Source organism: Artemia sp. Qi Xiang Cuo, chromosome 11, assembly GCF_049724085.1.
Source record: "Artemia sp. Qi Xiang Cuo chromosome 11, ASM4972408v1, whole genome shotgun sequence".
NCBI classification, from domain to species: domain Eukaryota; kingdom Metazoa; phylum Arthropoda; class Branchiopoda; order Anostraca; family Artemiidae; genus Artemia; species Artemia sp. Qi Xiang Cuo.
Genome location: NC_142804.1, coordinates 26,560,209 through 26,585,502, shown reverse-complemented (window position 1 = coordinate 26,585,502; position 25,294 = coordinate 26,560,209). Strand labels below are relative to the sequence as shown.

Genomic DNA, 25,294 nt, shown 5'->3' with positions numbered 1-25,294 from the left:
TTTGTCAACTGTCGTTAAGAATTGTTGACAAAATATTGACAACCGTAGTTTAATGGCTTCAAAATGAAACTCCTGTTTTAAGAACTAATGCTAAAATCCTGTCTTTTTAGGTGGTGTCACTGCAGCAGCCCATCATCCTACCCAACCCGCTTTGTTTATCGCTGGAATTCGTAGTGATTGCAAGCACGACAAGAGCCCTTCTGCATATGGAATCTCCTCATGGCGGATAGTTGACTCAGATCCATACTTCAAGCCTTTGCAGGTTTTTGAAAATCCTGCTTCTATAATTTCTTTTTTGAGTAGCAAAATTTTTCATCCAAAAATATCATATGATGTTGTTGTTCAGATGAGTTGCTCAACTGAAGGTAAACGACTTGGACTGATCCACCTTTCCGGAGCAATTTCAATTTGGAACATACCGTCCCTTTCACTTGTGCATTACTGGAATCTGGAAGATCAGCCTGATTTTGACACTTTAAGTCCAAAGATGCAAACTATACCTGAAACAAAGCGAAATAAGTTATCCTTGATGAAAAACCCCCGAAAGTATCACCCTGTTGAGCTTAGTTGGTGGTCAGACGAGCATATTATTATTTCACGGGTATCTGGTTCTGTTACAGTCTGTGGTGTTGAATCTCTTCAAAATGTTTTGGAATTACCAATCTTGTTTTTAGATGGCCGTCCACACATATCTCATGCATATAGAAAACAAGGGTTTCTTGCTTTGGAATGTGAAGTGAAAAACCTAATTAGAAAGCGTACAGTCAGTGGTGATGAAAACGGCTACCAGACTTTTGATGAAGAACCCGATGAAGGGGAAAATATGTTAGAAAAGTGTAAAAGAATTATTTATACACTAGTTACTGATAAACAACCACCAGAAAAGATACCGACGTTTGTTTCCAATACGTTTCGTCTTCTACATATCAAGCCTACCACTCCTATGGAGGTTTTCAATGAAAAACTTGATTCGGAAGAATATGGCGAGGCTTTGTTGTTAGCTCGTAGGTACGACCTCGATACTGACCTAGTCTTTCAAAGACATTGGAAAAATAAGGAAGTGTCTCTTGTAACTATCAAAGACTATCTTTATAAAATTAAAAACACGAAATGGGTACTCAATGAATGTTTGACTAGACCAGCTAATGACCCAGATTCAGCTCGTGAACTTTTAAATTATGGACTGAAACTGTGTGACTTAGAGCCGTTTGTAGCTTCCGCTTCAGGTAACAACGATTATGACTATGATGACGATGAATTTTAATATCCAAATCTACCTCTTGACGTTATTATGAAACAACGCCAGCAAAAACTTGAATATCGTAGAAAGAGATTAATTGACAAAGTTGATATTGATCATATTAGTGTTGAGCAAAAGTGCTTTCTCAATAAGAGAAAGAAACTACTGCAGTATAGTGATCGTCTTTTTATATATGAATTGGTTTTAGGTGGATTTCACAGGGCCTCTGAACTTTTTGATTCCAAGTTTTATATGAGTTTCCGAGTTAAAGACCCTGTCTCTGCTGCTTATGATTTTGCTAGTATTGGCAATCACGATGCTCTTGCTCAAATGTTTACATATCACAGCCATGAAACGCTCCCATATAGGTTGTGTCTGCTTTCTTGCATTCCTGAAACTACTGTACCTTATTCTTACCGCTCTCTCTTGCCTGAATGTAGTGTAAACGGCGAAGTATTTCAGTGGGAAACATCAGAAATTCGTCCAAGAGATTGGAGTGAGCTTGGAAAATTCAGAGCCTTGGTTGAACAATTGCAAGGTGCAGAGGAATTCGCTATAGATGACTCATACAACCAATTTATCCGTCAAGATTGTAATCCTGTGATGATTAGTGAATGGTATATCCAAAGAGCAAAGGACATTGATGAAAAAACACGGTTAGCTTGTAATGCAGCTGACCTGATCCGTTTGGGAGTGGAGCGGAATATTCAAGGACTTGAAGATATATATAGTGACTTGGAAACACTGGAAACATTAATATATGAATGTCAACTAGACAGATACCCTGGATTAAAAAATTTGGGGTCTGTCAGTGAAGAGGATATTGCTTTTAAAATTATGGCCAAGGTAAGGCTGTTTACTATTTCGCACGGTCTGACTCAGCAAGATGTTTTCACATCATTCCTTTACGAATAGTAAGATGAAGGGGGAGGGGGAGCTCCAAGATTGGTCCTGAAGACACGAATATTCAAAAAACTTAAAACATAAAAAAACCTGTTCTTGTATTTTTTTTTTGCCCCCTCCTATTCTTAAAAAAAAATCATTTTGACCGATGTCTTCTGGAAATGTGTCCACATTTGTTCGTGTGTTGCGACGACACATCTACAGTCTTCCTGTGTACAGTCTCTATGTGTTTAGGTGTAAACAGAAAAAAAAACAGCCAAACTAATTAACTTTAATATACATGAAATTTTTTTAGAATAATCTTGGAACCACGTGAATCGCAAAGACTGTATAAACCCGGAAACAAAATTGCTGGAAAGGAAATTTAGAAAGTTTGACTTGGAATAAAGCCATGGCTACGTCATGCGAGGATTATATGCCTTGGCGTCTTGTCTTTGCAAGTGAAGTAAGAATTCATAAATTTACGTAACGTCATAAGAAGAAGCATTTAAAAGACAAAGGCTTGAAACCATGCGACGCCCGAAGGCCCGAGTTACCAACCGTACTGGGTAAAACGAGTGGATTAGGATGACAAGAAACCCACTAGCAGGCTTATTGTTATGAAAAGGGTCGGCGAAGTTGGTTCTTTTGTTAGTTCTGTTATGTTTGTAGCTTGGTAGCTTCGGCTGGCGGTATCTAATGAAAATAGATATCATGGCTCCGAAACGTTAAATGAGGAGTCAGAAATAAATATTTGAGTAGGCATGGATTTAATGCTGAGGGAGAATCATATTATGGAGCCTTGATGAAAAATTGCTGTATTTTAATATGGTCTGCCAAAAGTGTGCTGGGCTTCTACTCGGCCGTTTCTCGGTAAGGGGATCAATCCTATTTATTACTCCCCCTTGCAGGTATATCGAATACAATTTCTTTCTCTCTCCGTTTCTCTCTTACCATCCCCCATCTCTCTCTCTCTCTCTCTCTCTCTCTCTCTCTCTCTCTCTCTCTCTCTCTCTCTCTCTCTCTCTGTCTCTCTCTCTCTCTCTCTCTCTCTCTCTCTCTCTCTCTCTCTCTCTCTCTCTCTATCTCTCTCTCTCTCTCTCTCTCTGTCTCTGTCTGTCTCATTCTCTCTCTGTCTTTCTTTCTCTTTCTCTCTCTCTCTCTCTCTCTCTCTCTCTCTCTCTCTCTCTCTCTCTCTCTCTCTCTCTCTCTCTCTCTCTCTCTCTCTCTCTCTCTCTCTCTCTCTCTCTCTCTCTCTCTCTGTCTCTCTCTCTCTCTCTCTCTCTCTCTCTCTCTCTCTCTCTCTCTCTCTCTCTCTATTTCTCTCTCTCTCTCTCTCTTTCTCTCTCTCACGCTCGCTCTCTCACGCTCGCTCTATTCTGACGTCATTCATCATCTTGTATGTGAAGATGCAGTTTTGTCAAAAAATAGATTTTAGTTTTGACATTATGTTTTGTTACTTACAAAAGCCCATAGATATGGTAATTTCCTATGAAGTGAACCCTTCTACAGTTTTCATGATGTTCCAGTGCTCTGCTAGCAGTGGAGGACATAAAAAGAAAAAAGAGAACACATTTGTGTTGCTCATGTAAAAAAGTGATTTTCCTTGTTGTTCAAGCGAGGGGATTGTGAGTATCCTGTATCGGGTTTTCGACCTTGGCAATTTCAATGATGCATATCAAGAATCGAAGAATCAAGGGATTTTCGGTTTTTATATTTTGGCCTTTAAAATTAGTTTGTCTGTAGCGGGTCCTGGCTCGAGGACCTCATTCATTCAAAAAAAAGTTTGAAATCAAAATAAGTAAAAGCAAAACGAAAACTAGTTTAGTCAAACTAGTATTTTTTTTTATCTAGAAGTCTTCAAACTCTCCCAATAGGCCAATGGAGCCTCAAACTCTCAGTTTAAGGACGTTTGTTTGTTGGATAGCATGTATAGCGACTGTGTTAAAGTCCAAAATCCACACCAAACTTTCGTATGTATGATGAAGCATGAAGTATAGAATACACCTTCTGTTTCTTTGTGTAAACCTTAAAAATCTCACACACGTTGTTTAACGAAACAAAATTATAATTTCATTATAAAGAAATTTAACCCTAAATATTTGCCGGCCGACAAATGGTCAAATTGTTTTTATTTCACTCTACAGACATAGTGTCTATGTTGATTAATTTTTTATTTATTATTCTCTTCTTTTCAGAGTACACCTGAATCATTTGTGAACGATCTGAATTATTTGTTACTTCCCTACTTAGACAGATTAGAAAGAACTCGCCCAAACATCCCCAGCAATGTTTTGAAAGATTATTTAGTTTCTCTTTCCGTAGATAGCCTTTCTCTTGTGGCTCTCCTTTACCAAGCAGACGCAAGAGAAGATTTAATTAAGAGTGATAAAATGCTGATACGTATTGCTGTAGACTGTATTTATGCGTGCATTTCCCCGTCTGAAACTAATAATGCTTTCCGAATTTACGAGTCTTTACCTGATAGGAGTGACGAGGATGACGATGAAATGAACAGACTCCAAGATGAGCTTGATGTCCTCCATGTTGTTCTCCAAAAAGTTGATGTATTAAAAGCATTTGATACCACAATAACCTTTGGAAAACTGAGATCTAAAAGCCAGAATTATCACGAGAGTTCAAAGATATTAAGAAATTTTTCAAGGCAGTCAATCACAAAGGCATCAAATGATGAAAATGAATGTAGAACTGTACTAAAAGTATTATTGAAATTGAGACAAGAGCTTCTATCGAAGGTGTCACCTAACCAGTGTTGTGAGTTCATTGTTGAGAGTCTTCTATCCCAAAGTAGAGAAAACTTGATGCATTTGGCAGCTTCTTTATTGGAAGGGACTGACGTGCCTCTTGATCCACGTTTTGTTGACCTTGGATGTAAGATTCCCGTAAAAAAGGGCCAAGAAATAGCTTTAAAGATATCACTGGAGTTTATAGATTCAGCAAGTTCTTTTGATGACCCAGCTTTATTACAGGCGCAGTAAGTGACTGGTTAAGTTTTGATTCAAATTTTTAAGCTTAAATTATGTAGATTTCTTTTTATTTTGTGTTTTTTCCACGTCACATTGTGATAGCCAAGCTGGCCTCAAGGAAAGTTTTTAGACTTTTCAAAGGATTTGAAAGTATTGTTATCATGTGTCTAGAATCAGTTACTGTCGATATTTCCGGTTTTCAATGTAGACTCCATCAATATTTATCAATGCCCTATCCAAGTTAAGATTTATATTGAGATGTTCTGTAACTTTTATTTTGCCGTCTTTTCGCTTGATATTAGGTCTCATTTTTGGTTCTTGCCCCAAACACATCCCTAGACGGTATATACTATTGATCAAAATGGTTGTGAAGTTTTAGGGTTTAAATATACAAACTTTAAATTAAAAAGAATCTATTCTTAAAATTATACTAACTAAAAGAACGAGTTTTTTTTTTCAAATGAAAGTAAAAAGTCTTGCTTAGAGGAAAATATACACCTGAGCTATATCCAGAAGTGTGCTAATTTTGTTGATTTGAATTATTTTTGTACTATTCCTGATTAGCAGCTGGTTCCTAATGCAAAACGATGCCAGTTAAAAAAAGAAACAATTTAAAAATTAGTAAACTTTTGGATATAGTCTAGGGCCATATCCAGGAATTAGGGTTGGTGGGTGGGCGTGACATGCTGTTATATTTGAGGCGAATCTGAAAACCTAATCGGTAGGCAACGCTATAACGTGGCCTATAGTAAAGGGCCACGAAGGTTCAATGTATTATTATAGGTTTTTTTTTCCCCCAGAGGCACTTCATATGGAAAGGGAGGTCATATAAGCTTTAGAGGGAGCTCATTCGATTGGAAATTGAAAGTTCTTGTTTTCTTTCTAGGAGTCAAAAATGATTGCAGGGCGATGTGTCCCCCACGCCCTTTCTTCCCCAATCTATCTGAGCAAAATTTTGAAATAGCCATTTTATTCAGAATAGTCCGAAGGTTAACTATGCCTTCAGGGTAGACAATAGCCTCCGGAGCAAGGGTTCTAATTTATGCAAGTTTCCCATTGTTAACATATAAGGTTTTTTTTTTAACTGGGAAAAAAAGTATGTTTGATCGTGCGTCTTCAAAGAGGCTTAGGGTATTAAGGTGAAACTTTCAAGGTATGCTGAGGGGATTCGAGGGCAACCAGTTCCTCCCCGCCCGCTCCTTACCCTTTTAAATTTTCCCTCTGCTCAACACCGATCGAAACTTTGAAGGTCTAATAGCTATACCTCCAGGAATGTCATGCCCCCACAGCCCTGCATGGCAAGGAATGTAAATTATGTAATGTGTCCATTTTTTAAATTTAGGATTCATCATTGGTAAATAGGGAAAGATTTGATCCTGGTTGTGTTCAAAAAGACTAAGGGTGCTAAGATGAAATTTCAGGTAATGTTGAGGGGTATATTGAGCTAAATCAAACGAAACTGTCTACATCCAATTTATCAAAAAGGCGTATCTGCATTATCTTAGGAAAGGGTAAGGGTATTACCTGTTAACTTTCAGGGTCACTACTACTACTACTATGTGGCTGCAAATACGATTGTTTTGAAGGTAAAGGGCCCCTCTTGTCCTTTTTAGGCCCCCTTAACACTAGTCAAAATTATGAAACAGCCACTGTTCAAATTAGTCGAAAGGTATAATAGCTATGCATCTGAGAATGTCATGCCTCTCACAGCCCCTGGAGAAAACGTACTAAATCTCGTTTGCAATGTGCCTCTAGCTTAGATACAGATTGGGGAAAAGGGTGAATGTTGTCCTGAGGGTTCAGAAAAGGTAAAGGGTATTGAACTAAATCAAATGTGTTTAATAGCATCCTGCTTGTCAGAATAGCATAGTGCATCCAGGTTGTCAAAAGATCTTGTCTACAACATCTCACGAATGGCGAAGATTATTAAATTGTAAAATTTCATTGAATATTGAGAGCGATGTTGCTTTAAATCAAAAGACTTTAGGTGCATTCAAGTTGTCAAAAGAGCGTATCTGATCGTATCTATATAGATCTCAGAAACGGCTACGGGTACTGAGTTGAAACTCTTATGGAATACTAAGGCGAATGTTAAACAAAATCAAAATACACTATATGCATCCAGGTTGTCGTATCGCCATATCTTCAATATTCCAAGAGCAGTTAGGGAAGGGTATTAAGTTGACACATTTGGATATTGTTGAGGGGGATGTTGATCTTAAAGACACTATGTGCATCCCAGTTGTAAATGAGCTTAGCTACAGTATCTCAGGAACAGCTTAGATTACAAAGTTGAAAATATCAGGAAATGGGATGGTATATTGAACTAAATCAAAAGTCAGCATTTACATTAAGGTTATCAAAAATGCGTGTTTGCTATATTTCAGGAATAGGCAAAGGCCTTAAGTTGAAACTTCCAGAGTTGAAGTGGATGTTGAACTTAATAATAATAATAATAATAAAAAAAAATCAGTTGTCAAAATTACGTATATGAATATCTGTATCTCAGTTGTTAATGGACTTAGCTACAATATCTCAGGAACGGCTAAGATTAATAAGTTGAAAATACCAGGAAATGGGATGAGAAATTGAACTAAATGAAAAGACACCCTATGCATTAAGGTAATCAAAAATGTATGTCTTCTGTATCTCAGGAATATGTAAGAGCGTTAAATTAAAACTTCCAGAGTTGAAGGGGATGTTGAACTTAGTCAAAATACAACTATGTGTATCTCGGTTGTCGAAAGTGCGTATGTGCAATATCCGTGGATCGATTGGCCAATGGTATTAAGTTGAAACTTTCAGAGAATGTTGAAGGGGATTTTGAGCTCAATCAATAGATACAGTGTACATCTCAGTTGTCAGAACGGTGTGTCTGCAATGTATCAGGAACAGCTAATAGCATTCAGTTGTAACTTCGAGGAAATTTGATGTTGAAATAAATCAGGAGACACTAATTAGAACTTAATAAATTAGAATCGGATATTTTAAATGATAAGCCGGAGATATAAAAATGTGGAGAAATAGTCAGTACATTAATCAGTAATCAAACGTTGGCAATAAAATGAACAAAAATTAATTAAAAAAAAAAGTACTCGAAAAAGAAGTTTTGCAAAGAAAAGTGAAGAACCATATTAAACTTAATGCCAGTAGAAATAAATTTCTATAATAATTCAGACTTAAATGACCAGAAATTACTGTTGAAGAATAAATTAAAATAAAAACGAACAGAAATTAAAATAAATGATCATGGCAAACATGAATATAGCAGGTATTAAGATACATGAAAAAATAAAGTTTAAAACGAACAAATATTTAAATAGAACATTCAAGTCAAACTTAACCCGAACAAAAATTACTACGAACAGGATTTTGACTTTTCCCCCCATCCATTTGTATTCACAACATTGAAAAAAAAAGGTGAAACAAAATCCTGAATTGCTGAGTTTGTAGTAAATAATATCATAAATATTTTTTAGATATTCAGTTTATGTTTGTTAGTTCTTTCCAATCGTCTTGATTATTATAATGATTTATTTTTTATTTGTCGTCGTTGTTTTGTAAAACAATAGCACACTGTTCAAGATAGATGTGGTTTTGAATAAAACGCAAATTACGTAATAAGCTTTAGACTTTTCTGGTTAAGGTAGGGGATTTGGCTCTTTACTTTTCTTTGAAAAACTTCTTTTTTGGAAAGTTTTTTTCTAATTAATAAACAGGAATATTCTAAATGTAGCGAACCGGGAATTTTTTATTTTAGTTTTTAATTTAGAACAGGGATCTTGCACCATAATGGCCCTTTACCATTGGCCTTTCATTCTTCGGTAGAGTGTCCATAGTTAATCAAGTGTTTTAACTTAATGATGCACAATTTAATCAATTGCAAACTATCGAAGCCACAAATACTGAAATTGATCGTCTTTTGTTTTGCAAACCATGAGCAAGATATGAATGAAATATTTATGAAAGAATTAGTTTCATACAAGTTATGTCAGTATACTTTTGATATTATAAACAACAATTTGTTCTGTGTCAATATATTTAAAATAGTTCTTTATGGCAGCAACAGGAATGTGCGAAGTTTGTACTTATATACTCCAAAATATAAAAGTCCTGAGTTATCCTTAGATATCGAGTGATCAAGAAAATTTCTCCCTAAGATCCAAAAATCCCGAAAAGCAGTGGCACTGGCACCTAGTCCCCGCCCTACAATTATCTGCCATACCACTCGGCATATACAACTATATTATTTAACTCACCTTGCTCAGTCAAATATTTCCATACAGCTAAGTTATGTATAAATACGAAATCTGCTTTATGTTGTTACCTCTATAGCTCTTAATTTACTATATTTGTGGTATCTTTTTTAATGTAAGTAGAAGTAAGTTATGTCACAGGAAACAAGCTATCGTTTCTAAATTGTTGTTGTTAGTTTGTATTTCTGTTTTCTTTCTTACAGAAGATGTCTGCAGATATTCACAGAACCAGGTGATGCTATAAATCAACAACTTGATTTCATATCAGCCCTATTTATTCTAGAAGATTTTGGTGTTCAGGCTTTGCCATCTCAAGGTACATGGAAACAGACTAAGTAGTTTTGAGAAATTAGGATTTTACTACTTGCAAGCAGATTAATGAGGATTTTGACCTTGAGTCCATGTCGATGACATTGACTTAAAAGGGAGGGGGAAGGATAATTATTTTTCCATACTTTTCATGAGTTTCCTTTGAGCGCGCTTGCCAAACTGCCTTGTTTTATACCATTAATCATGGAAAATAGTGGTATCGGTTAGTTGAATTTAAAGTATGAAAAAACCTCGTTTTAAAAAAGCAAGACTTTTATTGACTATTGGGGTGAATAAAGGGTATTTAAGACCGTTTGCACAATAAATTCTCCTGTGTTATTGTTAAGGTGTAATTTTTTGTGAATAAGTTTTTGCAATATTTTTCTTAGATCTAGCCTTCTGAGACTAAGCGTCCAATGGGTTGGATATATTTATGTTGTTTTTTTTTAAATACATATATATATATATATATATATATATATATATATATATATATATATATATATATATATATATATCTATATAGTGTATTACGGTAATCACCTGGCAAAAAAAAAAAAAAAAAAAAAAAAAAAAAAAACAAATAAAAAAAAAAAAAAATGTCATACTAACTTAGTAGCTGAGATAAATGAGCACTTGAAAAAGATTTAGACCCTACTCATCCATCCAGTTCCCCAGGACAAAACAGTATATCCAATCCGACAGTCCGAAAATCAAGTTATATATCATAATCAAGTATAATATCAAATCATGATATAAGTTATATATCATAAATCAAGTATATATATATATATATATATATATATATATATATATATATATATATATATATATATATATATATATATATATATATATATATATTCATATTGCTATTTTTATTAAAGAAATAATAATTTTTTATAGATAGTTTGTTACTGCTGATTTAGCTAATTGTAATTAGTAGCATTACAATACATAGTTTTCTAGTATTTGCTAACTTTCAAGTCGTTCTGATCATCAAAATCATTTTAACTTCTAAGTACCGTAGCTTCTTTCTACTGCACCATTAATTGTGACAACATTTTTTGTTGTGATATCTTGTCTAATCTCAATCATTAATTGTGATATCTAGCTCAATTGATTTGAACCTGTTTAGGTCGAAAATCAGACAAGTGCTTTACAAGTGGAATGTCAAATTCAATGATAATTTAGCCAAAATTTGGAATTATGGTGAAAAGACAAGGAGGATCTTCAATAATAATAGCGGAATAATATGATTATTCCTACTGGGCTAATAAATTTTGAGATTATGTGCAATATGTAAATCCTTTTTTAACCATTAACATCAAATTTACTGTAACTATGATTCTAGTCGTATCCGGATCATGCTTTTAAATCCATTGTTTTGGTTTAATAGCACAATATATTTTAAATCATAACTTCTTCTACACAGCTGGAAATTCCGAAACATCCTCTTTCGTTAAAATCAAAAAGTGTTATGGGCTGTAAGATGCCCTGAATGATTCATCAAATTAGCCACTACTCAGTATATCTAGACTGATCAGCGGTCACTTTTTACAGTGCGATTGAATGAAGACAAGATATTTTATGTCAAAGAAGCTATTCTGACTCGTCCTGTGAACTACCGCAAAAAGCAGAAGCTAATACAACTTGGACAAATGCTCGTTCCAGAATCGACCAAGGAGAAGGAAATTGAGGCCCTGGTCTTAAACCTGATTGCTGAAGCTGCTGTTAAGGTAAATTGTTCTCTTTTGTTATTACGCATGATAGCTTCTATGCCTTATGTGACTTTTCATTTCTGTTTATATAGGGGCTTAGGTTCTGACCTAATTTTACTTACTTACTTACTTAAGACAAGTCTACCCAATTCAGCATCAAGAAGCTTCTGGGCCAAACACTTGTATTGTCTTCTTTTTTCTGTGTCTGGCGAATAAACTCCAACCACGCCTTGTCGTATTTGTGAACATACTTCTGGAAAACCCTAACCGACTCGACATCCTTATTGACAACGTTACGCGAAGACTTCGTTTGAACGCCTCATTTTCTTCCATGAAAAAGAAGGGAGGGGAGGCTGCTAATTGTACCTGGCGTGTCAGGATCTCTCCCGGGTGCTTCATTACGTGGCCTAGTCATTTAAGAAATCTTCTTGATCAAAGTTTATTAATCTTGATCCAAACCCTTTCTCTTAAATAATATGTTAGGACACAATACCTGTCCATTTATAGAAAAAAAAGAACATATAGATATAAATTACGGGTATCTTTTTTAATTAAAACTGTGGAATAAAAGCCCTTGTCTTTGGAATAACTCTCCATTTTTAGATTTTTTAGAAGTGAATAAACATGCATTATGGTCAATGATAGGTAAAATAAACGATTGCAGGGAGAGCACATTTGATTCAAAATTTAATTGCCAATCTGTTTAAATTCAATAATAATTTTAAAAAGTAGAACAGCCAATATATTTGAATAGCCAATCTATACCTTTGATAACTTGATTATTATTGTTTTCTTTTATCATGCTGTTGCGAATTTGGCTATTCGGGGTAGCCTTCTTCGTCCCCCATCCGCCAAATTTGTTTGGCTTTTTTTAGGATGATGTAATTACAATACATTCAAATAGCTGTAGATTTGAGCAAAGCCACTTTTTGGCTCTCGGTTCAAATTTGTGTTTTTAGCACTGAATGTATGATTGACTAATTGAAAGATTATTTTTCATGTAGATATAGTTCATAAGCCCTCAAAGCAGGAGCTACAGTGGGATCTTTAATTCGATTAACAAAACCTTTAAGTATTCTTACTACTCATTTTCAGAAACATGAGCTTCTAAGGGAGTGGTGAAAAGTTTTGTCCCAAAAAGATGCGTTGCGTATTAAAAAAAACAGAACATATAACATAAAAAAAAAAAAATGCCTAACAAAATCCTACTGCTGAAGGGTCATTTGACTCTAAGTATTCTATCATGTCCAACTATCTTGGAATTATAACAAATGCAATAATTTTAAATTTTCACACAGTAAAAAGATTTCCAACAAATTTTTAATTGCTGCAGGCGCTGCTTCTATTTTCACACATTTTATTATTTATGTGTGCAAAATACGTCGCATTATTTGTCTTTCATAGTCAGAAATGTGGTCTACCTATGGATTGAAGTGGACTGGAGATCGAGAGGAAACAAAAGCAAACAGACAGCACATCCCTAGATTTTCTTTTTATAAAGAAGGAAGAGAGGAAAGAGGCTACGGATGAACCCAGTCTAGTCCCTTTTGGGTACAAGAGACATGCAAATTAAACCAAAAGAGGACGGAGGAGGGAGTCTGCTGCCTCAAGAAGAGGTAAAAATGCATGAGAGTTTCAAATCTTGATTCCCATGCTATTTCCCAGCAACTAACAATTTTATATGCTCTTTTAAAGAAATATACTTTACGGTGCCCGAGACATTAAGATGCCCAATGCACCTCGTTCAGCATCTGAGATTGAAAAGTTGGTTTAAATTCCATTTCAAAGAATTAATTAGTCCCCTAATGGGAATATCTCCCTCTAGAGAACGCAGTAAACGGATGTGCAACGTTGATCAAAGCTGTTTCTCAAGTATAACATCCTAGATATTTTCTCTAGTAGGTAATAAGTATCAGCTTTGTGTTTAATTTTGCCTTGTCAAACAGTGGGGCAAGGACATGAAGCTTATCAGAAACAGTTAATTGCGTGTTTAGAAGACAGTTGCTAGTGATATCAAATCTTATTTTTAAAAGGCAGTAAGTTGTCTTTGGTAGACTACAGTCTACCCTACTGATAATACTGTAAATCGACTAAAGTGGTGTTGAGAAAGTTTTGAAGCTCTAGTGTAAAATGGAAAGCCATATCTAACAGCAAATGTCAAAAATTCAAAAAATCAAGGAAGCACACTTGTGCCTCTATAAAGAGGCGACCCACCACAATGTTAAGCGATTTCCGGTCCTAGCGGTCGCAAAGAGACAGTGGAAATCGCATTTTGTAGCCCAAGCTCAAACTAAGAAACGTTCACCCCCTCCGACTTTATCTTCATGGGTAAAAGTGGGCCGGAAGTTTCGACCCTCCGATCACAGCCCCCCTTTAACGTTGTCTGATTGGGTTGAAATTTAGAGGTTAAGCTTTACTAGGGCCCGGGAGCTTATCCTCGAAATTTCAGCTCAATCCGATCACTCCTTCCCTGTTTTCAAAAAAACAAATCTAGCCACTTAAAATTCATTTCCCTTTTTTTTTTGTTATCCACGCCTACAAGACATAGTTGGCAACTGATACGGGTGAATGAGGACTCATTCGAATCCGAATTTGACCTGTTAGGGTCTTTTGATATTTTCAGACCGAAAAACTCATCCCCCCAATTTACATTTACGAAAAACCTTGTTTTCCTCTAAGAGCCTCTGTTAAATTTTCCCACTACAACCCCCCGTTAACGTTGTCCGATCGGGCTGAAATTTATAGAATAAAGTTTCCTTGGGCCTGGAAGCTTATCCTCGAAATTTCAGCTCAATCTGATCACTCCTTCACTGTTTTCCAAAAACCAAATATCAAGTTTTATGGGAATTTGCTTGCGTCAAAAATAGATTCCACATACTAAAAAACAATTACAATTTTGTCTCTTTGGTACAGCGGTCGATACTCCTGACTGTCAGGCGGAAGACCCGGGTTTGATTCCCCGTCAGAGGAAATTTTTTATATACTGAATTTAAAGTTTGAAAAAGAAACTCAGTTTCTTTTTTAAATTATTTGAAAAAATTTACGTTTTCTAAAGAGTTAAAGAGGCTGAGTTACAAGGTCGACCCTGAAAACGGACAGGGATTAGGAGGCACTGTGGGGGGGCTGTTAAAGAGGCGGAGTCACACGTTCGACCCTTAAAACGTACACGGTTTAGGAGGCACCCTGTACTACGTGTTTTGAGTAGTCAGGAATTAAAAGCCTTAACACAAGAAGGTTCAAGAGCGGGGGGTTTGGGGGGCGGCAGCCCCCATCTTTAACTCCTGACACGATCAGCTAACAGTTAGTCAAGCAATAATAAGTAATAAACTGTACAAAAACGTGCAGAAATTATTTTGAAAAAAACTACGTTTTCTAAAGAGTTAAAGAGGCTGAGTTACAAGGTCGAACCTTAAAACGTACAGGGATTAGGAGGCACAGATGGGGGCTGCCGCCCCCAAACCCCCGCTTTCTCAGCCTTTAAATAAAAAAAAAGTTTTTTAAACTGAAAGTAAGGAGCGACATTAAATCTTAAAACGAACAGAAATTATTCCGTATATGAAAGGGGCTGTGCCCTCCTCAACGCCTCGCTCTTTACGCTAAAGTTTGACTTTCTCACAACTCTTTTTTTAAACAATAAAAACTTTAGCGTAAAGAGCGAGGCGTTGAGGAGGGCACAGCCCCTTTCATATACGGAATAATTTCTGTTCGTTTTAAGATTTAATGTTCCTCCTTACTTTCAGTTTAAAAAACTTTTTTTTTGTTATTTAAAGGCTGCGAAAGCGGGGGGTTTGGGGTGCGGCAGCCCCCCAACTGTGCCTCCTAATCCCTGTACGTTTTAAGGTTCGACCTTGTAACTCAGCCTCTTTAACTCTTTAGAAAACGTAGTTTTTTTTAAATAATTCAAGCAAAGGAACGATTGGAAATCGAAAACAAAAGGCTTGATGAAAAAAAAGGCTTTTGTAGTGGATACTTACCCTAGATATCTAGCACAGGAAGGTTATATCTGACCGATATGGGTGCTCCAAGCAAAAACAACTGAAAAAAGCGTTGCTGGTGAAGTTCGTTGACTCTTGATGGCTTCAATCTTATTGATGAACTTAGGACGGTTACGCAGGGCCTTGGGTCTGATTATAAATAATTATAATAATTAAAGTGTGTAGGAGGTGACTAACTATGGATCATACCTCTTATTGATCTCCTAGATATACGCTTGAAGGGATGGTTGATGTGGCCTACTTTATTTGCTTTAACCGCCTGGGTTGTCGTGTTGTTCTCAAATGGGTGTACGATATTCACTAGGTTGTCTTTCGTGTCAATGATGTCTGCAACAGAAGAGCCCTCTTGATGGATTAACTATTTATAACGCAATATTTGGCTGACTACAGATTTGACGTGCTTTTAGCCTCTTTAATGGGCTTCTATATCAAACTTCCAAAAAGCTATGAGCTGTTTTAGCAGTCTCCTATATTGATTTGTAGAAGCCCCTTAGAGAGAAGCTTGGTCCACTCCTGATGATCAGCCACATATCCACCTAGTTTGAAGTCTAGCGTTATGAGGTCTATTCAATGCACGTTGACTTTGCTGTCTTGATTCGTGATGCATGAACAATTTCAGTCGTATATTTTACACTTTCTATTCTAGCGGAATGTACAGCGCTGTTTCCCTTCTAATTTAGCACCTTCAAGGAGGAATTGCTTAAAATCTGCCTTTTAAGGTTGGGCTGGTTGGCTTGTTAACCTGGGACAAAAGATGTAGAAAAGCTACTATAGTGTTAAGCATTATTATGGCAGTTTTAGTTTAGATGTTTTGAGTATATTCTGTTTCGTATAGATTCATACCGTTTGCCAAGATTTATTATGTTTTGTCTTTTTAAGGCTAATGATAACTCATTTGCGATTGAAACCTGCAGAACCGTGATTAAAAAGCAATTTAAAGACGCATGGAAAGTCTGCTGGAAGCTGGCAAACAAAAGTGGAATTCCGGACTTGAATCAACGAGAAGACCTTCTTAATTTTGCCATCACCTATTGCAGCGACCATCTCATGTCGGAGATACTTCAAGATAAGTATGAAATCTTAAAAGAGTCTTTGATAAGAGGATAGGTAGTGTTTTCATTTTGTGTTTGTGTAAAATTCAATCGCGTTAAGGCGAATTTGTGGAAACATGTATCAAAGCTGTAAAAAAAAAAAAAAAATTGCGTGCAATTTACGCCTACAATTTTTCGCAAACAAACCTGGCCAAGGTATCTAAAGCAGCATATCATACTTAATCTGTCTCTTTAGACACGTAATGAGGTAAAAGTGGTTGTACAACAAAGACTGCGCCAAAATTTGTGCTTTTTTAAAGATTGTTTCTCTTAACACAAAAAAATAAGGAAAAGAGCAAATCTGTTTAGCCTACTATTATTTTTCAGATATCCGTGAAATATCATGCACCTCTTGATTTTTTCAACTAATGAATTTTGTGGATGTATTTCTCAGTTAGCATCAAAGTGATATTTTTCTTTCTACAGAGATTTTCAAAGGATACCTGTATTTGTGTTTTAATACACAACATGAAAGTTAAGATTTGTATATATTCAAACTTAAATTGTTGTTACTATTTTGTATAGCGATAATTTGGATCACTGATGACTAAGACTATATTTAACACTCTTTCAAGATGACATTTCTGTGCTCACAAAGACCTGGAATTCCAGAAACTGCTCAACTAGATAGAAAACAATTATGCTGAAAATTCATTTGAAATCTCCTGAAAGAAATTTAATTAAGAATGAAAAGACTGCTAAAACTAGGGATAACTTGCTAGGAATAGCAGCCTAATATGTAAAATCAAAACGCTCTTTAGTAACAGGTTTTTTTTTTCTCCGGTATTTTTGTGAAGGAGGCTTAAGCTCTACTCGAAGGTAATATTTTTAGTAGATGATGTTTGTGTTTGCTATTCATAAAGAACAGACCCAATAGAGATAACTTATAATTGTAATATCTGGCTGCTAGTAACATTAAGTTTAGGATTTGCTCCATTTAATTTCCACTGATTTAGGCCTGAGTGAACCACCCTCTTTCAGAAGGGCATTATAGTTGGCAAGTGTGTAGGGGATAAAGATCAAAGGAAGGACGAAGATCTGTGATAGTCATTTTGCAGTCAAGCTGTTTTGCAAACTAATGGGCTTCGCCTTGTTTCGATTTACCCTCGGTAGCTAACTTGTCGAATTTCGGCCCAAATTCAGTGTTATTTTTCTTCCTAACATTATTAAAATGCCAAAGCTGAGGTGATGGTTTGATTACTCTATTTGCATTTAATTGCCTAAACGTAGTTCCTCACCTATAAGAAATAGAAAGGGAGATGGGGAAAGTGAAAATCGTAATATGTTTAGGAAGGTGGGATTGCTTACGTTTTGTTTAAAGCCGGTTTCATAGTGTTCTAAATTTATTTTTAATTCCATTTTTATTTATCTTGATTTTTAAAAGTGAAAAAAATATGCTCATCTCGAACCAATTTATTGTGAATAAAGTATAACAAAAGCTATTGCATGTATCAACTCAAGAAACCTGAACTCCTTGGCTTCTGAATATAATACTTCCATACTCATTTTGCAAAAATAAAGATAATCGTTATACCTGATTAGGATACACTAGGATAGTTCTTGTTGTGTTAGTTTGCTTAACTGCAAATTTTCTTTTTTTGTATTTGTAATGATTGTCTCTATTTTAGTTTGCTATATTTAATAATGATAATAAAATTCATTTCAACCCTCCATTCAAATACAGTGTAAATGCTTGAAGGAGTTATAAAAATGATAGAAGAAGAACGAAAAAATCACATAATACTATAAAACAAAATTAAACTGCGATAACTATGGAAGAGTGAAAAACAAACGAAATCAAAATCACGATTTTACTGAATAAAACTATCCTATGGAAAGGCGTGGACTGTTCTATTTCAACTTTTGAAACGGGTAGAACTCATCAATTTTCTTACTTATCTCAAAAATATGGTACGTCTGTGAAACATAAGAGTTTCTGAACCATACGGGAATTCCCAATAAATATTTGCAATACCGAAAAATATTTGAACGAATTTGGTTACGTTCGTTTTTACTAAACAAATTCCGTAAAGGGGTTAAAAAAAGACATGTGGCCCGAACATGGCATTACAGAGATGACCGAGCGTAATTTTGTCAAAATGACCTTTAGTTCGTGCTAGCACACCGTAAGTTTTCCGGAGTTTTTCTTTAAGTGCCACAAGAACTCGATTTTTAGTAGCTACAAGAACTCGATTTTTAGTAGCTTTGATAGAATTCCATATCGGAGTCCGAGATACTCAAACTCATCCTTTTGGACAACTGTCTTCCTACAAACATCAACAACACGATTGGGCAATGTTTCGTCGTTCAAAAAGGCGAATTCAGTCTTAGACGGCTCTATTTTTAGCTCAATATCTCCAAGTGCAGACGACACGGCATTAATAGCTTTCTGTAGAGATTCTAAATTATCACTTATCAAAAGTAGATCATCTGCGTAAGATAGATGACTAGCATCAATTCCATCTTCTATCAAAAATCCTTCTATAGATTTTTTCGCAGAACGTACTGCATTGTTAAATATCACAGGGCTGATTATTGAGCCTTGTTTAATACCTCTACGTATCTCTATAGGTCCAGAAAGCTGTCCTGCAGACCGAATTCTTACTTGAGACTTTCGACATTGCCACAGGACTTTACAGAAAAAGGGATCAACTCCTGCCCTTAGTAGTGACAGGACTGCTTGCCTTAGATATGTCTATTGCGCTGACAAATAACGGAGTTTTTCGTTTCTTAAACTTTTCAACAATTGAAAATTGAAATAAAAATCACATGTGCATTCTGAACGCCGAGGCTGGAGCGGAAACCGAACTGATTGTCACCCACATCTGCTCGCGCTGTCACTGTAGGGCACGGTATCTTCTCCAGTAACTTTACTAGAACTGAACAAATAGTGATGAGCCTTACGAAGAACAATCTTTAGGGTCTTTCCACTTCTTATGTATAGAAGTAACGACCCCCTGACACAAACCTTTTGGGACAGACTGTTGCGATACTATTGCTTGGAACAATAAAGCTATGTGACTAAACTTTCTAGGGGTACCATACCTCAGATGTTCCGGCTGAATACCATCTGCTGCAGACGATTTTCCTAGAGGAAGACGACGAACAAAAGATTCAACAAACGACAGGGTAATAGTAAGCCAGTTACTGTATAGGTTCAATCGATCAAAACGCTGCATCAGAATGTCCCGGAAATTACTTTCTAATCAGGGAGGATCAGCCGCAAAAATTGAAGAAAATATTCAAACCATCTATTTATTTCAATGCTATCGGGCGGTGACGAAGAAGAACGGATAAGTTCAGAGACTTCTCGCTATAGCTGATAAGGATTATTTTTTATTTCCTGCGATAGCTCCTTAACCCGACTTCTTTTCCAAGATTTCACCTTCTTTTGATATTGGTGTGTACACGACTTCATAATTTGAAAACCCATCCTGAACGTGGTCTTTCACAATCAACCCAAATTTGTCTCTAATAGACAAGACGAGGCTTTTCAACCTTCAAACCAGGAAAATCTGACCAGCCTCTCTTACGGGTATTCAGCTTTATTCTATCCGAAGGAACTGCAACGGATGCAGCCGTTTTCATACTATGCACCCATTTAAGCAAAAAACAATTCAAATCGAGAAGCCGGTCAGATTTTACCCGCGAGAGCAAATGAAACGGAACCCTTATCTTATCTAAGTACGAATCAAGTAGCATCTGGTAAGTAAATATATCAATACGACTCCAGTTCTGTTTAGTGAACCACTTGGGTCTAGAGAGAGCATATGTCTAAAAAAAACTGAGTGGTAAATGTAACTCAAGATGCGAATGGTCACTTAAAAGAAAGTTGTCAGAAACTTTAACTATCTGCCGCTGGAGATCTTCCATATCAGTAAACACGAAATCGAGATCAGACGTGCTACCAATGTTATGTATTTAGGTAAACGATCTATTTTTCTGTAGACCATAGACATTTTGCGGCAAAGTAGCATTTAACATTTGTGAGTGACCAATGGTATTATCATTAATGTCCGTATTAAAATCACCCATAATAACACAAGCTTTACGGGTAAGAGCTATTCTTTCAAGTATCTTCGACAATGACAAACAAGCAGACGCAAAATTCAGACTCGATCGGTCATTTCTATAATTTGTAGGCATATAAACACAAACAGCAATAAAACCACTAAATTCTACTGCAAGACATACATCATTAGACTCAATCAGATTGAATTTATACTTATTTCTAACAGCTATCATTAAGCCCCCCGAGGGTCGACCCACAGTACTTTTAGCTGGGCGGATAAAAACTGATGATCAGAAGAATCAGTCTTGTGCTATTATCTTCATTAAGCAGATGATCATTAACACAAATTATATTGAATGCACCATAAACTATTTGAAGTATGTCTAATTTTTCTCTAGCGCCGCTTATGTTTTGACAGAACACACGTACTTCACCATTTATTGAGCCGGTTTACGAATTAAGTTCTTCGGCGCAACTTGGTCTGGAGTTGTACCACGAGCTGCATTTTTCAGATTCAGGCATCGAAAGCTGTTACTTGCATGGTTGGATCCGCAGTTGGCACATTTGAGCACATCTGAGGTGCACTCGAAGTAGCTATGATCAACGGCACACTTGCTACATTTAATAGCCTTCTGACACTGGTTTGCACAATAACCAAACGAAGTCAAGCTTGGTAGCGAACGTGAGCTGGACAACTTAGGAATTTCCAAAGCGCTTGGCTTGGGAAACATCGCTAATTAGGTCAGGAATATTTGAATCGTGGTAATCTTTGTCAACGTAAATGATCCCGGGGTATTCTGAACCCCGGCTACGGATATTTTGCTCGCCTTGGGCCGCGGAGGCGATAACATACGCGGAGGCGTATTGCAGTCTACTAAGTTACCATAAAATGGTTTTATATTGACAACCCTTATTAAATATGACTTTGTATGTCAATACAAAAAATTTAGTATTTCACGAGACTAAATATACAGAAGAAAATTTAATAAGGATTGTTTGTAATATTCGAAATAGTCAAAGAAGATATGCATTTAAGGAGTTTGACTTACCTCTCTCTGTGGACATTTAAGTGAATATAGATGTTTTATCCTGCCTGGATAAAAAAGGAAACCTCGAATGCAATTCGCAAAACATCAATATTTTAACATTGTTGTATCATAGACCAACGAGGTCATTTATTTTAACAGAATATATAACATGCCCTTTTATGGGACTTCATTTTTGTTCCGTTTTCTTCTTCTAATGTTAGTTTTCCGTTTTAGAAACAACTTAATGAAAGAAATTCTGAAGAGCAGAATGCAAGAACTATGTAATAATAAACTTGACTTGGCTTTGCGACCTGAAATTCTACATGTTCTCAAAGTAAGTTAGTTGCAGTATTTGGCATATGTTCTTTGAAAGTGACACAGCTCTAAAAAGTAATTTTTTGAGGAAAATGGAAAAGGTTTTGAAAATTTGTAGTGTTTATTCTTCAACACAAGGTTCTACTTAGATTGCATAGCTAGTTTTCTGGCTCGAAATTTTTAGTAGACAAGAGTTGGCAACGCTGGCTCTTTACTGGTCTTCCATTGCCCATCACCTATTCAACGCTATTGCGTTGATTGTGATGTAAGAAATTAATGTTTTTTTTTAAATTAAAGTAAAGATTGATATAAAATACGAAATATTATAATAGAGACTGACTCCAGTTGTTATAATTCTTTTGGTGTCACGGTCTTATAAGGATAATCCCGTGGTCCCAAACTTGACCGCAAAATGTCTTTCTTGGGAAGCTAACGAGGGCCAACTAGGATAGGTAAAATTAGACGAGTATCCTTCCGAGGAAAAACTAGGTTATCTCTTGTTCATATTTATTGACTTAAGGAATACGACAGTAAATTTAGGTTGAACTTTTGTTCCTAGCTGTCTAGATATTTTTACTGTGCAGTAGTTACAGTAGAGCACCAGTTAAACTATAGAGTATAGAGCGGGTGATTGTAGGATGTGAAATCCCTTCATATACAGGGTAAGTCCTGTTTCTTTTTACTTTTAATATTATTCTCTAAAGTGCTCTCAAGTCCCAAACAAAAAATAGATGATGCTTGTGGTGTTTCTGACAAATGCCTGGCAATAAAAACACCGTAAAAGCCATTCTTACTTAATTAGGCTGGTAAATTTCTTTAAAAGGGAAACACATGAATTTGCACTAAAATTGAATTTTGTCTAGTATTCTTGCCTTACTTCTAAAGCAACAGTGGACATGCGAATTGTTGTCAAGTTCCCACACCTCTGTCTCAACTATGGTTATACATTCAGCATTTTGTTGGCTTCTTCTCATTCACTATATTTTTTTATTACGAAGTAAAGTGTCTGTTCTAATGCGTTCCACCATTCTGTGTTAATGATTTTCGCAATACTGAAACTGTCTCAACAATTACGTCTGAAAACGGAATGATAAACAAAGACCATTGCTTCTTTAAATTTCTATTTGTTGTTTAATTTTAATTTTAAGTTTTTAATTTTTTTTTTCAACTTTCGAATTTTTAGTTTAGTTTTTCTTTAAATTTTAATTTAAAATTTTTAATTTTAAATTGTAAATTTATATTTTAATTTTTTAATTTTTCTTTAAATTTGAAGTACAATTTGACCCCAGCTACAATTTTTAGAGTTATTACAAATGCGAATACCCGCAAATTTGATTTTTCTAGTATTTTCTGTATCATCAAGATTCTATATATCCATTCCTTGTCAGTTTTACTGTCATTTCATCGTTCTTTTCTATGGCATTCAGTAAGCGATGAAAGAGAATGAGATTCAATTTTTGGAGGACATGTTTTCTCAACAAGTCTTGTATGTATATAAGTTCATCGTCGAACGATGAAGTTTGAATTGGCTGCGAAGCCTCTACAGAAAGCGATCACTTGGCGTAGAGAATCTTTTAAAATGCTCGGGAGGAAAGCATAGATCCCAATTTTTATTCCAAGTGACGGTTATCTTGATTTAGACCTAACTAATCATTTTTAACCCGGAAGATTAAATTCAAGTTTATTCAGATCAATTTTAAAACCGCTCTTCATGTTAACACGTTCTTCTTTTATTAACGACGAAGAAATCCCTTTGATGTGGAAAAGGGTCTTCTGGTTAAGGCAATGAATTAATGGGCTGTAAGCGTGAAAAGATACATTTAAAGCATGTAACGCAGACCGTCCCAAAATGGTGTGGGAAGAGGTCATAAGATAGGATTTAAAGGATATTGTGACTTATTAGGAGAGGACAAAGAGTAGCAGATATCGATGGAAAAGAGCGTGTGCAACTATGATGACTTCGGGTGAATGAATGTTATAAAAAGATGTTGTTAGTAGTATTAGTAGATTTCCAAATCAATTGTTTAGACCTGTACATATAATGTCTATAGCCTTTATTTGCTTCATACATACATTGTCACTTATTTCCTTTGACCACAGAAAAGACAGTCGAAGGTTCAACCTTTGAAATAGGCAGGTCCTGGCCCACCGAAAAGCTGCACATATTAGTCAGAAGGTGAACTATCTGATGGTTAAATCCTCTTTGTGTAAGCTGATCAAAAGCATGTTTTGAAGTTGATATATGTGCATCGGTAGATGCTTAGCAAAAATCTGCGGTTCAAACAATCTTCTAAAAATCAGTGCCTTACTACCGACAAATACAAATTTTCCCACGTCTCCACAAGCTTTAACAGGCATGTCTAAATTTTCGGTTAGGAATATATTACGGTTCAGATTAAACAGAGTACAAGCTGGACTCGATTCTGAGCTCATATTTGTGGCTAAAACAACCAATTTTTCATAGGAAAAACTTGACTGCAATCCTTTTTCACGATGAAATCGTGAAAAGAAGATTATAAATAGTCATGAAAACGACCTTTCCCCAAGGGAATTACTAAAGAATTTATTTAAAAAAAAAGCTAAATTTTGAAGTAAACAGAGACGTCACAATTTAAAACCAACACAGTCAAAACGAACAACTCAAACCTGGAAGGAATAAATTAAAATTCAAAATAAACAACTCTAAGCGATCCTTCGAGAAGGAAGATATGAGAAACGTGAATATGAGGGGGGGGGGCTAAGCCCCTCACTGTTAACCCCTATCACCTCATTTTAGCTAAAGTGCCAACTTGCTTTTTATCAAAAAGCTTCAAAAATGAAGGTTCATTTTGAAAAATAAGGACCTAACAATCTACTTCTTGAGACATCATCCTTGCTCTCTAATTGATAGTGCGCGACTATGTAATACCACAAATGAAGCAAGTAAGTAAAATAAAGGTGAGAAATAATCATTTATAATAATCGTTCAGTTTGATAAGACTGGTCTTGTGCCTGTCATTGCCTCTAAAACTGGCAGGCTTTATAGATAGCTTTTTGATTGCTCGACCCAAATCTCAAAATTCTCTATCCTATTCAGCTCAAATTGTTCTTTTGTGTCTCAAAAGGGCAGAAGTCAGTACCTTACTGTCTTGAGATCTTTTTGTCACTTAAAAAGAGCCATGGAGATCCAATATTTTGCACTAATAAACTCCCTCCGAAATAAAGGGTCCACTGGTCCGCTTCGATCCTTCAGAAAAAAGTGCACCATGATACTCTTTTTTGAAAAAAATGTAAAATTACCTATTTTTGTAGACATGGTCTTGAAACTTTTCCTCGGGTGCTGAATTTAGTAGCGTAATTTTCTGCAATATTGCTCCCCATTTTTGGGGATTTTCTCCTTTTTTTAATTTTTGAGTATTTAAAATAACCCTACAAATCAAGTTTGTTTGGTGTAATATCGTTCCAAAACTTCCGTTTTT

General features: G+C 35.8%; 2 protein-coding genes across 2 annotated transcripts in view; both read left to right on the top strand.

Moving 5' to 3' along the window:
• Nucleotides 1-25,294, top strand: part of LOC148946813 (NBAS subunit of NRZ tethering complex-like) — a 211,149-nt gene that overhangs the window by 92,566 nt on the left and 93,289 nt on the right. Inside the window, exons 6-11 of the mRNA XM_089096616.1 lie at nucleotides 111-2,086; nucleotides 4,321-5,117; nucleotides 9,569-9,681; nucleotides 11,238-11,413; nucleotides 16,270-16,460; nucleotides 21,756-21,855. Coding sequence (XP_088952742.1) covers nucleotides 1,292-2,086; nucleotides 4,321-5,117; nucleotides 9,569-9,681; nucleotides 11,238-11,413; nucleotides 16,270-16,460; nucleotides 21,756-21,855 — 2,172 coding nt within the window. The 5' untranslated portion in view covers nucleotides 111-1,291. The remainder of the gene's footprint in view (nucleotides 1-110; nucleotides 2,087-4,320; nucleotides 5,118-9,568; nucleotides 9,682-11,237; nucleotides 11,414-16,269; nucleotides 16,461-21,755; nucleotides 21,856-25,294) is intronic.
• Nucleotides 347-1,264, top strand: LOC148946815 (NBAS subunit of NRZ tethering complex-like). The gene has a single exon (XM_089096433.1). It carries the CDS (start codon nucleotides 347-349, stop codon nucleotides 1,262-1,264), a length of 918 nt encoding a protein of 305 aa, XP_088952559.1.

What these genes read in the sequence shown, in the direction of transcription:
- LOC148946815 (XM_089096433.1), top strand. Translation starts at nt 347, where the DNA reads ATGAGTTGCTCAACTGAAGGTAAACGACTTGGACTGATCCACCTTTCC.